Source organism: Myotis brandtii, unplaced genomic scaffold (assembly GCF_000412655.1).
Source record: "Myotis brandtii unplaced genomic scaffold, ASM41265v1 scaffold388, whole genome shotgun sequence".
NCBI classification, from domain to species: Eukaryota; Metazoa; Chordata; class Mammalia; order Chiroptera; family Vespertilionidae; genus Myotis; species Myotis brandtii.
In genome coordinates, this window is record NW_005364882.1 from 153,730 (window position 1) to 166,348 (window position 12,619).

The following is a 12,619-nucleotide window of genomic DNA, read 5'->3' on the forward strand; positions in this document are numbered from 1 at the left end:
TTCCTCTTTCTCCAAAACATGAATCTGGAGTGAGTCAGAGAAAGCCTCAGGAGGAAGCCGCAACTAATGTCTGTGCAGGGAAGACCAGGAGGCGAGAGTGAATGCGATTCTTTCCGCTGCCTCTGACTCACCCGGCAGATCGGAGCACCTGCATTTCTGGATGTGTCATCCCCGTGTGTCCAGGCGCCTCGAGGACCTGAAATGATGCGTGGACAGACCCGTGTCTAACATCCCCTCGGAGGGAGCTCCGCGGGGTGGGCGCCCCTGGCTGGACCTAGCCAGACTGCAGACTGCATCGCGCCAACCCTTGATGTGTTTCTTCCATCCAGCTCGTTCCTACTATTAAAAATATTTTTTTTTGAAGGGGGAAAAAAAAAGACCCGCACTTTATTCGCTTCAAATGTTCACCACTTTTATTCCTCGCCAAGCCTTTCCTTTCTAGATGACGAGGACCGGGAGGCAGGGCCATTGGAAGGAGATGCTGAATAGGAAGAAAAGAGAGGCACTTGACGGTCCAGCCTTGTGAATGCAGAGACTGTTTCCCTTCTAGCGAGAGACAGGGAGAGTGTGTGTGCGAGGGCTGGGAGGTGGCTCCCCCTTCCTTTCCATTCCGCCCCCTACCCCTCCCCCCTGAAGCTGCACATCCAACCATGAGTTGCCTGTTGATTTCCTTTCGCCCGAGAAGCCACGCAAACTGGAATTAAACTGCAGCGAGAGAAGTCCCTGCTCGCCGGGAGAGAATGGGATGGTAGCGGCGGCTCCCGGCTTCTCGCAGAGAAATCAGAGTGTGTGTCGTCCGAACGGAGGCGGAGATACCTCGATACACCCCTCCCTCCCCCCCACCCTCCCCGTAGACTTAACACCGCAAACGCGGATCAGGCTGTGGCTTTCCGGACCTTGGGGGAGAGCCTTTTCGGAGGAAGAGAGGGAGGAGCTTGGCGGAGGGAGGAAACTACAAATCGGGACACTAGTTCTTTGCACTGCATTTCCTCCCCTCCCTTTGGCTGCTCGGAAAGGAGAGAGAGAGAAAAAAATACGCTTGGCTGGGAGATGCAGTCCGCCGCCGCCGCCTCAGCCAGAAATGCAAGATTAGATCTCTAAATGCAGTAAAAACACGGCCGGAAAACAGACCCGCCGGAGAAGCAAGCAGACATTTCACAGCGCCCCGGGAAAGCTTCAGAATATATCTGACTCGCTCTTCACTGCTCCCCAGCCCCATTCATTTCATCACCGGAGGCGACCAGAAACAAGTAAGGATTTCACTTTCCCATCTGCCTGGAGACACACCTCCCCGCTCCCTCCCCCACCAATTGGAAGAGTATTCCGGAGGCTCCCGGCGGGAGTGGATTTGCAGCGTCCCAGCGGGAGCCAGGAAAACCTACGCATTCTAGGCTCATCATCTCCTCCCCACCCCAGACTCGATTTACACTGTATCCCCGGCACCGTCGCTAAGTTTGAGTCGCCGCAAGTTCGGGCGGCAGAGACAAAGCCGCGGGCTTGCCCCAGCCGCGGGGAGCCGCCGCCTGGCTCCGCGCTCCTGCAGCATCGCCGCGCCTCTGCTTCTCGCCCAGTGCGGATGCTGTAGATCAACAGGTTCGGGAACTTGAGCGGAATCAGGAGGGCCCGCCGGGTCCCGCAGCCCGGCAGCGGGGGGAAGGAAGGACCCACAGACTTGTGGCTGGCTCGGCGCGCATGCTGCGCGGGGGCTCCAGGCTGACGCGCACCCATTCGCTCTCCCCTCCGGTCCGGTTGTCACTGCCTCCACCCCACCGGTCTGGGATGTACCTTTCCATCTGTTGCTGTTTTCTGCTCTGGGCCCCTGCCCTGACGCTCAAAAACCTGAACTACTCCGTGCCGGAGGAGCAGGGGGCCGGCACGGTGATTGGCAACATCGGCAAAGATGCGCGGCTGCAGCCGGGGATTCCGCCCGCGGAGCGCGGCGGCGGCGGCGGGCGCAGCAAGTCCGGTAGCTACCGGGTGCTGGAGAACTCGGCGCCGCACCTGCTGGACGTGGACGCGGACAGCGGGCTGCTCTATACTAAGCAGCGCATCGACCGCGAGTCCCTGTGCCGCCACAACGCCAAGTGCCAGCTGTCCCTCGAGGTGTTCGCCAACGACAAGGAGATCTGCATGATCAAGGTGGAGATCCAGGACATCAACGACAATGCGCCCTCCTTCCCTTCCGACCAGATCGAGATGGACATCTCGGAGAACGCGGCCCCCGGCACCCGCTTCCCCCTCACCAGCGCGCACGACCCCGACGCGGGCGAGAACGGGCTCCGCACCTATCTGCTCACCCGCGACGACCACGGCCTCTTCGCGCTGGACGTCAAGTCTCGTGGCGACGGCACCAAGTTCCCAGAGCTGGTCATCCAGAAGGCGCTGGACCGCGAGCAGCAGAACCACCACACGCTCGTGCTGACCGCCCTGGATGGCGGGGAGCCGCCGCGCTCCGCCACTGTGCAGATCAACGTGAAGGTGATCGACTCCAACGACAACAGCCCCGTCTTCGAGGCGCCCTCCTACCTGGTGGAACTGCCGGAGAACTCCCCGATGGGCACCGTGGTCATCGATCTGAATGCCACGGACGCCGACGAAGGCCCCAATGGCGAAGTGCTCTACTCCTTCAGCAGCTACGTGCCCGACCGCGTGCGGGAGCTCTTCTCCATCGACCCCAAGACCGGCCTGATCCGTGTCAAAGGCAACCTGGACTATGAGGAGAACGGCATGCTGGAGATCGACGTGCAGGCTCGGGACCTGGGTCCCAACCCCATCCCGGCCCACTGCAAGGTCACTGTCAAGCTCATCGACCGCAACGACAACGCGCCGTCCATCGGTTTCGTCTCCGTGCGCCAGGGGGCGCTGAGTGAGGCCGCCCCTCCAGGCACCGTCATCGCCCTCGTGCGGGTCACTGACCGCGACTCGGGCAAGAACGGGCAGCTGCAGTGCCGGGTCCTGGGCGGAGGTGGGGCGGCCGGCGGCCTGGGCGGGTCGGGAGGATCGGTGCCCTTCAAGCTGGAGGAGAACTACGATAACTTCTATACGGTCGTGACTGACCGCCCGCTGGACCGGGAGACACAGGACGAGTACAACGTGACCATCGTGGCGCGGGACGGGGGCTCCCCTCCCCTCAATTCCACCAAGTCGTTCGCCGTCAAGATTCTGGATGAGAATGACAACCCACCTCGTTTCACCAAGGGACTCTACGTGCTGCAGGTGCATGAGAACAACATCCCAGGAGAGTACCTGGGCTCCGTGCTCGCCCAGGACCCCGACCTGGGCCAAAACGGCACGGTGTCCTACTCCATCCTGCCCTCGCACATCGGCGACGTGTCCATCTACACCTATGTGTCCGTGAACCCCACCAACGGGGCCATCTACGCCCTGCGCTCCTTTAACTACGAGCAGACCAAGGCTTTTGAGTTCAAGGTGCTGGCTAAGGACTCCGGGGCGCCCGCGCACCTGGAGAGCAATGCCACCGTGAGAGTGACAGTGCTGGACGTGAATGACAACGCGCCGGTGATCGTGCTGCCCACGTTGCAGAACGACACCGCCGAGCTGCAGGTGCCGCGCAACGCCGGCCTGGGCTACCTGGTGAGCACCGTGCGCGCCCTGGACAGCGACTTCGGCGAGAGCGGGCGCCTCACCTACGAGATCGTGGACGGTAACGATGACCACCTGTTTGAAATAGATCCGTCCAGCGGCGAGATCCGCACGCTGCACCCCTTCTGGGAGGACGTGACTCCCGTCGTGGAGCTCGTCGTGAAGGTGACTGACCACGGCAAGCCCACCCTGTCCGCCGTGGCCAAGCTCATCATCCGCTCGGTGAGCGGCTCCTTGCCCGAGGGGGTGCCCCGGGTGAACGGGGAGCAGCATCATTGGGACATGTCGCTGCCGCTCATCGTGACTCTGAGCACTATCTCTATCATCCTCCTCGCGGCCATGATCACCATCGCTGTCAAGTGCAAGCGAGAGAACAAGGAGATCCGCACTTACAACTGCCGCATCGCGGAGTACAGCCACCCGCAGCTGGGCGGGGGCAAGGGCAAGAAGAAGAAGATCAACAAAAACGATATCATGCTGGTGCAGAGCGAAGTGGAGGAGAGGAACGCCATGAACGTCATGAACGTGGTGAGCAGCCCCTCCCTGGCCACCTCCCCCATGTACTTCGACTACCAGACCCGCCTGCCCCTCAGCTCGCCCCGGTCGGAGGTGATGTATCTCAAACCGGCCTCCAACAACCTGACTGTTCCTCAGGGGCACGCGGGCTGCCACACCAGCTTCACCGGACAAGGGACTAATGCGAGCGAGACCCCAGCCACTCGGATGTCCATAATTCAGGTAGGAGACTTTTAGCATCACTGGGACTTCACTTTATTGCTGGTTTGGGAGCTGTCCTGAAACCTTTCTTACAGGACAAGCCACTGGCAGCAGCAGTGAGAGGGTTTGTTTTTTTGTTTTTGTTTTTTAATGAAAATGGTTTACACTTTTGCCACTGCCTGTGTACAACATTATCTATACATATTCTCTCCCATGTAAATAGTCTAAAATCTACAAGATGTAAATGTCTTACTTTTGTTGCATTTTTAAAGTTTATTTTTGTAGTTTTAAAAATGTTAGCAAGGTTAAGTTTATTCATAGTTTATTTTACTTTATTTTTGTTTGGTGCTCTACATTTTTTCCTGTAAGAAAGGATTTCCAGAGTAGGAAAAAAAATGTTTTGCCTAATTCACTTTAAAAGTGCATTTAAGTCCATTAAAATACATAATGCCAAGTCAGAGAAATGTGTACCCAGATGTTAAGGAGTTAACTACCTAAAGTGAAATATAGAAACCTGCCAGAATTCCAGAGCCTGAATCAATTTGAGGCAGTTTTCACTGCCACCCCCAAAGTCAGCTTGATATTTAAAAAGTACTTTCAAGGACATGAATTTTATCTACTCTTTAACTAAAACTGCAGCATAATGCATTAAGTTGCTTAAGCTTTGGAAATGTGACATATACTCTTAGGATCTTTCAAAAGTTTGTATCAATGTAGACTCTGGATAATGATGAGTAACTATCTATGAAAAGTTTCAATTTATTCTGTCCTGTGGTTTTCCTGATCTGTGTGTTGCTGTCATTGATGAATGTAGAAAGTTCACAAGAAGGTCATGGACTGCTTTGGGGCTCTTGAAAACAGGAAGCGAAGTTGCACTAAAGGCACTTGCCATAAAGAATTCCAGGATGCATTTAGTTTGCATACTGTGTATTTTCTGTATATCTAAGTGATATTTATTATGTATTAGAAAATATTGTTTGAAGGTTTTGATATATGAAAAAAATGACCCAGCATGGACATAGATTTTAACAGCAGCAGGTGACTGTATTGTGTCTAGTCATTGCCTAGTTTCTTTTATCCACTATTGAGTTGTGTCACAGGAAAACTTAATTCTCCTCTATTATGAATGTGAGTTACTACAACTTACTCTGGATGAGCAGTACTGGAAATTCAAAACTGAGTTTAACTATGAGTGACACTTTGGGAGGAAGATTAGTTTGGGGCAAATGAAAATAATTTGTTCATTATTTTATGCTTTCAAAAGCAAACACCTTTAAATGACACTTAAGTAATGTTTTTATTATTCAAATAGGGTTTTAAAATTTCATAACCTTATATTTTCTGAGACAAAGGTAACAAATGCTAAAACTTAGCAAAACTTATTTTCTTATAATAGTATAATGCCCTTGTAAAAGAGACTCTTGTACTTGATGCCACTGAATATACCAAAGTATTAATTGTACTAACATTAAATTTCACTTTTTAGTGTTTACTGATACCAGTAATCATGGCTTTTTGAGGTTTAATAAAACTGAACAAGAAATTTCTCCCTTTAAAGAAATCATGGTTTCCATGAAAGTCTTTCTGTGACAGTAGAAAACTGGTATTTATGATAATCTTTTTAAAGAGAGATGTTAAATATATATATTTATAAATCTTTTACAGTCATTTCACCAATACACATGTTATACACTCTTCTTATATTTTTTACCATTGACATTACAATGGTATCACAGAGGCTTAATGCTGGATCTTCTACTTCAAGCTCTATCAGTTGAATTCTTATTTAGGCTCCACATAAAAATGAAGTTGGTCTATTAGTGAGGAACAATCTTGGATGGAAGTATCCAGGAGGTTTTGAGGGTTGGGGTGGCCACATTGTATTTATATCATAGTGTTCTTGAAGCTGGTCATTGCTTGATGGGTGGATGGATGGTGGTGGTGGTGACGATGATGATGATGATGATTCTTCTCATTAGCAGTAAAACTCGAGGAAAAGCAAATCACACACACACAGGAAGAGAAGGAGAGAGATAGTTTAAACAGAAAACAGAAGGACAAACTTCCTTGCCATTCCTTTTTTTCTTGAATCTTAACCCACACCATAAAGACACAGAAAAAATGTTTTAAATTCTTGAATTCCCCTTCCATAAATTGTTAAAACAGGCTTTTTTTTTCCTGTTGAATTTTTGCAATCCTATAAGGAAGGGATGCTCTGTAAATTCCTACTAAGTTAATTTCCTTTTAAAAGTATCAGGTTTTTCTCAACATCTACTTTGGAAAACAGAGTAAATTGACTTTAGTTACCTTTTTTCTTCATTTTTTAAACTGGCATGCTACAAATACTCTGGGCTGAAGTGATATGCTTAAATTAAAGTGTTCAGGTATCCCATAATCTTCTTTCAAGTGCATTTATTAGTGGGTGTATTTAACTCAGCCTGCTGAGGAAGCACACTATTAATCTCATGTGTATTTCTAAGGATGAATTTTAATCCATCAGAGGACACTTGGACTAGCAGCTACTAGACCTGGTTTATCTTATTTTCCAGCATGTAGAAGGTGTATGGTGTATTTGTATTGATGGAATGAAAAGAGTTTCATAATTGTCTGAGATGCATTGATAGAGAGTGGTGACATAAAACTTAGAAACTTCAGGATTTATAAGACTCATGTTACAGCTCAAATTAAGATTTATTTTAGTATCAAAAGATTTTATGTGAGTCGTAGGGCTTAAAATTTTAAGGTTGAGATTTGTAGGTTCTTGGGCATAAGGGTATTTTTATTGAATATGGATGTAGTACAATTATGTAAGCTAATGAAGAAAGAGGACTTTGCGAGAAGAGATTTTATTTCAGGTTTTTAAGAGATTTTATTTCAAGTATCTCAGCTGAAGTGAAGTCATCTCTGAAGTGTTTAACCAATAGACTAGTGATTAAAATATCCTCAGTAGCGTGACTCATAATAAAAGATTGTTATAATGAAATGTTTTATTCATTTTAAAGCTATAAAATTTATTTTGAAAAATAGGAACATAGATTTGTGGTAGGTAAGGCAAATAGATTGTTATACAAATTTATAAAAGCACTTTTCACAGAAACAATTTCCATATGAATTATTTTATATATTAACATGAGAATCTAAAATCAAGTAGAGATCATCACTAATTGTCACAAGTAACTGCTTATTGTGGCTTATAAAATGATTTAAGTCTCAGAGAAACTTCTCAACAGGTGTTTTCAAAGAAGACTTCGCTGAGAAGAGGGAGAAGACTGGGGAGTTCTTACTAGTGGGTATATTTCCAGTATTTGTTTGAACATCTGTGTTTTCATATTTTTTGGTAGCACTACTATAAGTCATCTTAGTATGCTTTCAGAGAAGAAAATGTATAGAGCCAGCAGAATAATACCTACTAAAATAAAATTTTGAAAGGAATACATTCTTACAGTTCTTTTACAGTTCAGTTTTAAAAAGATTCACATTAGGGCTGATTTTAGATTTTTTATGTTAGAAGAGAAAATCCTTTTGCTATGCATATCTGACATTTTCAATGAAAGGGAATTAAACACATGATAAGTCTATAAAAATGAAATTGAGACATAGATGACTCAAGTATTATAGTATGGACAATAAATTCAGTGTTTTAGAATGAAAAGGTGAAAGAAAAATTGTATCTTTACTAGGAACATTATTCATTGTATACTTCTATTCCCACTTCTTTATTTTCTTCTTTATTGACAATAGGAACCCAGGTGATTTCCCTAGATCATGGTCTTCAAAACTACACTCTAGTGTGTTAGCGATTTCAGTAACAAACATAAAGTGTGTGAATATTTTTTCTTCATTTATAATTTTGAAGATATTTTCCTGCAATGTTATTCTAATTCGGCACAGTTTGATTAGTTACATGCAATCATTTCCATAAGCTTCATATACCTCTTTATTTCTAGGGGTAATAGTTGGTTGAGTAAAAAGGGAATGTTTCTTTCTTACTACAGGCCTCCAGGAGTGTCTTGTGCACTTGTCTTTAATTTTTTTAAAGGTAGGATTAATTCCTACTTTAAATTAACATGAGTACATAATCATAAAACTTTTTCTGTTTTATTGTGTATTAAAAGTAGTATAAAGTGCAAGTAAACTTAATTAAAAAGATAATCAGCCATTAAGGTGTTTTGACGTTCTTTACCGAAGAATTTAAAATGCAAATATTATCATCATTCTTAATATAGTGTTACTTTTACTCTTAGTTTTGTGTGTGCCCATAAAAATCCGAGCTCCAATATAAATCTGTGTGCATTTCTCAATTTTACCATAAATAAATGCACAATATGAACTAGAAACCTGAGAATCTTATTTTTAATATTAGATATAACTACTCATAAGTTAATAACGTCTTCATCCACTAGCTTTTAGTTTTCAATAAAATTTTCAAAATACTAGTTGGACAATTCTTGTTCTTACACTGAGATGATAATCCATCAGTCTTTTATAAATGTAAAAGTAAGATAATTTTACATTTTAGTTGGATTCTATGAGTGAATTCTATAATTTTACTTGAGGTCTATGAGTGAGTTTTATAATTGCACTAAATACTAGTATTATATGTAAGTCTACTTAGAGGATTTTGGTATCTTTATGTTATTTAAGGCTGTGTGCAATCATGAAAAATATCAGGTCATGGAAAAGTATGCCCTACAATTCCTCTCTCAGCTGCTTCAACATATTTTTTAGTTAAGAAGAAAATTTATATGTTTTAAACATTTTTCTATTGCCTGTGACTATATTGTCCAAATCACACCAAAAAAACTCCAATGCCATATTTTCCAGAAACTTTTCTCTATAAAGTTTATGTTATAATATACATTATTTCTTTTTTTAGAATGCATAGACACAGGCTTATATAGAATATTAAAATAAATTAATTATTAAAATAATTCCAAATATCTCTATTAGATTATTAAGAAATATACATATTTTAAGAGAAACATTCTTTAAAATCTCCAGATAAATATTAAATTCAAGTTAAAAATACAATATTTATAGTTTATCATGTTTCATTGCCATTGTCAGGTTTCAATTTTTTTTTATTGTTAGTTCTGCTTATGCAATATTATGCAATAGGAATATATTTATAAAATAAAAGGTGTAAATTAAGAAACTATTTTGTGTTTTGAAGATTAATGAAGGCTTACATGCATTTACTACAGCGAAGGTTGGCTCTGCCTATAATTATGGAAATGTGAACAACGATAAAACTTCTTGGCAAAATTCAAATATAAATACATATAAACATGGCTTTATATTTTCTGTATAATGTATGCAAATACATAAGCACAGACATTAGCCCATTTTAATACTTTATTCGTTCAAAGTCAGTTCTCTTTTTAATGAGGGGCGCAAACCATTATTTTCCTTTGAAAATATGTTAAAAGTTGTTGATTTTACTGTTTTAAATCTTCAAACAGTTTGAAGTTCCTTAGAATAGAGCCAGTCATTCTAGAGAAGAGAAGTTAAGGAACAACTAGCATTCAGTGGACCTTGTGCAAATTAAGAGAAAAAAACAACACCTTGCAAGTTTCTGATTCTTCTGGAGGATGGTAGGTTGGGTGGAAGCACTGTGAGAAGGTGTGCTGTGAGTCTGATGATGAAATAAGAGGAGGAAGATGAAACTACTAGAACTGGGCTCGCGCCAGTTCGGAAGTAAAACTTAACTCCCTATGCTGAGTAGTTTTGCAATACACTCAATAGTGGGTAAATTCTTACAAATGCACCTGCTAATTATGGTATTACTCATTGCTCCAGAATGTATTCCCCTCAGTGATACTTTCTGTTTAATAAATCCCACAGGGCATTATCTTAAAGTCATATTTTAGTCAAGCCATTAGGGAAGGATTTATTTTTTTTTGTATTGAATTCCTTCAACCAGTGACTATATACTAGTATTTGTTAGAGAATAGCATAAAGTTCATTTTGCTTATCAATTTTAAGATAGTGTGACTTTTACCACCTACCTACAAAATACTTTTAAAGTTCATCAGACCTACACTAATCTATTGTCAGCCTAGTTTAGTAAAAGAGACATTGACAAGCTTTTTCTTTCTATGGCCGCACAGTATTTTACAGTTAGTCATAGCTTTCACCACTAGCTTTGACAGTGACATATTACTATCCTTTGGTCTTCTGAAATAAATTATCCATAATAAAGAAGTCCTTAATGACATCAAGCTTTGCTGCTGTGACTAAGCAGAAGCTTGCTAGAGCTTTCTTGCCACTGCAGAAGTCTAAGTTCCATATTTGTAAGGTAAAGGAAAAAAAGACAACAAAATACAGATGCAAATTGTGGCTGTGTAGGTGGCATCTACCACTTATATGCACCAGGGTCTCCCAATGATAGATTGTAAATTGGTTTCATACAGTGTTTGAGAGAATCTATTGATATACATGTGACACACTTCCATTTGTATGTCCTGGTCCTACTAACATTCTGATTACTGGTATTTGTAGGCCTTGCCCTGGATCTATTCCAGGCAGTTTTATTGTAGTGAAATGGCTCATACAGTTCATTGAGCATCTAGCATAGCTGTGCTGAACATGATTGGCACATTTGCATATATTTATTCAAAAAATAAGGTAGTCAAACAGCATAATTATGGGAAAGTGAATCATAATAATAAAGGACAATTTAAGTTAACAAGCTTTGTGATCAAAGGATAAATACAGGTTGGATAAATGAGACTTTAGATGTAACTAATCTACATAAATAGACTTTGGTCTGATTAAAGAAATGGAATATATTAAAATAATTTAATAGTATTATAAATGCATTTTACAGCAATCATTTTGAAATATTTAAAGATCTGTGTTATTTTATTTATGTTTCTATTTAATAATATAGTCATGGACCATATTTACATTGGATGAAAAACAAGCAAGGTAAAGATAAATGTAATCCTGTAAGCTTGGTTCTGGAATATACCCTGTCTGAGCAATATTTATTATTTTTTAAACTTGTAATGTTTTTGAATGACTTTTAATTGGTGGAACACATTAAAGGGACCATTTAAAGGACAATTTCTTGTTTACTCTCTTTATCAGCTAACAGCAGCCTTTGTGGAATTTGAAAACGAGAGCATTAAAACTCTATTTCAAGCTTTCAAAGCTACACATTCATAATTGTTTAATAAATATATACTATTTTTAAGAGACACTGGGTACATGTTTTAAAATTATATTAACACATAATATAGATAATGACTTTACATGCAGAAAGGTTCTAATATTCTTCTAATAGCATGTATACATGTACATGTACACATACACATACATATACCATATACATATATTTCCTCAATCCTTACCCAAGGATATGTTTATTGATTTTTAGAGAGAGAGGAAGATAGAGAGAAGCATCAATGTGAGAGAGAAACAGCCATCGGTTGCCTCCCACACATGCCCTGACCATGGATTGAACCTACAAACTAGGTATGTGCCCTGATGGAATGGAACATGCAGCCTTTTGGTGTACAGGATAGCACTACAACTAACTGAGCCACCTGGCCAGGGCACATGTATGTTTTTAAATAACAGATTTAATTTACAATGTGACTAAGTAATTTCTTTTCAACAGCTTGGTGCGTTAGATATATTTTCTTAAGCTTCTTTAGTGATGCATTTTTAAAAATGTGATTTAAGCATACCAGTAAGTCACCATTTAGCATACTTCTTTATAGTATTTATATCTGACTCCACTACCTAATGACTAATTACACTTTTACCTATATTTTTTTGTGTCCTCTAATTCAATAAAACTCAAATGGAAATACAGCTACATATCCTGAATCCCAAAAGTTTAATTTTATAAAGCAGAAATGCAACAGGTATTTTATTGTAGGTAGAAATGGTAGGGGTCCAAATACCTTTTCTTATTTTTATAATCCAGGCTTAGACTAGAAATGACTTAGATGAAGTCTTAAATTTTTATTTATTTGCACTATGTACACATACATCAGTTTTGAGTCCTAAAACTATAGATATAATATTTCTTTTCAGTTCACAGACTCCAATATTAATACCTTTGCTGAAAGCTGTTCATTTTATTTTGTTAAGCTGTTTATTTTGCACACAGCATATTATATCAGAATATACTGTTATTACTGAATGAATGAATATTTGATAATTTCTTTTTACAATTTCACCATAGCAATTGCACATGCAGAATAGATACTTGTAAAAATAATTCACCTATGATTATCATGAAGGCTTATTTAAGTACTGTAAAGTGGCTGCTATATGCTTTTACCAA

General features: G+C 41.6%; 1 protein-coding gene across 3 annotated transcripts in view; it reads left to right on the forward strand.

Annotated features, from left to right (window-relative positions):
- Window positions 1-282: 282 nt before the first annotated feature.
- The window catches only part of PCDH17 (protocadherin 17), a 95,205-nt gene continuing 82,868 nt past the window's right edge, over window positions 283-12,619 (forward strand). For all 3 annotated transcript variants that reach the window (XM_005872672.2, XM_005872673.2, XM_014544920.1), the window contains exon 1: window positions 283-4,341. In XM_005872672.2, the coding sequence (XP_005872734.1) occupies window positions 1,693-4,341 (2,649 nt within the window). In that variant the 5' untranslated portion in view covers window positions 283-1,692. The remainder of the gene's footprint in view (window positions 4,342-12,619) is intronic.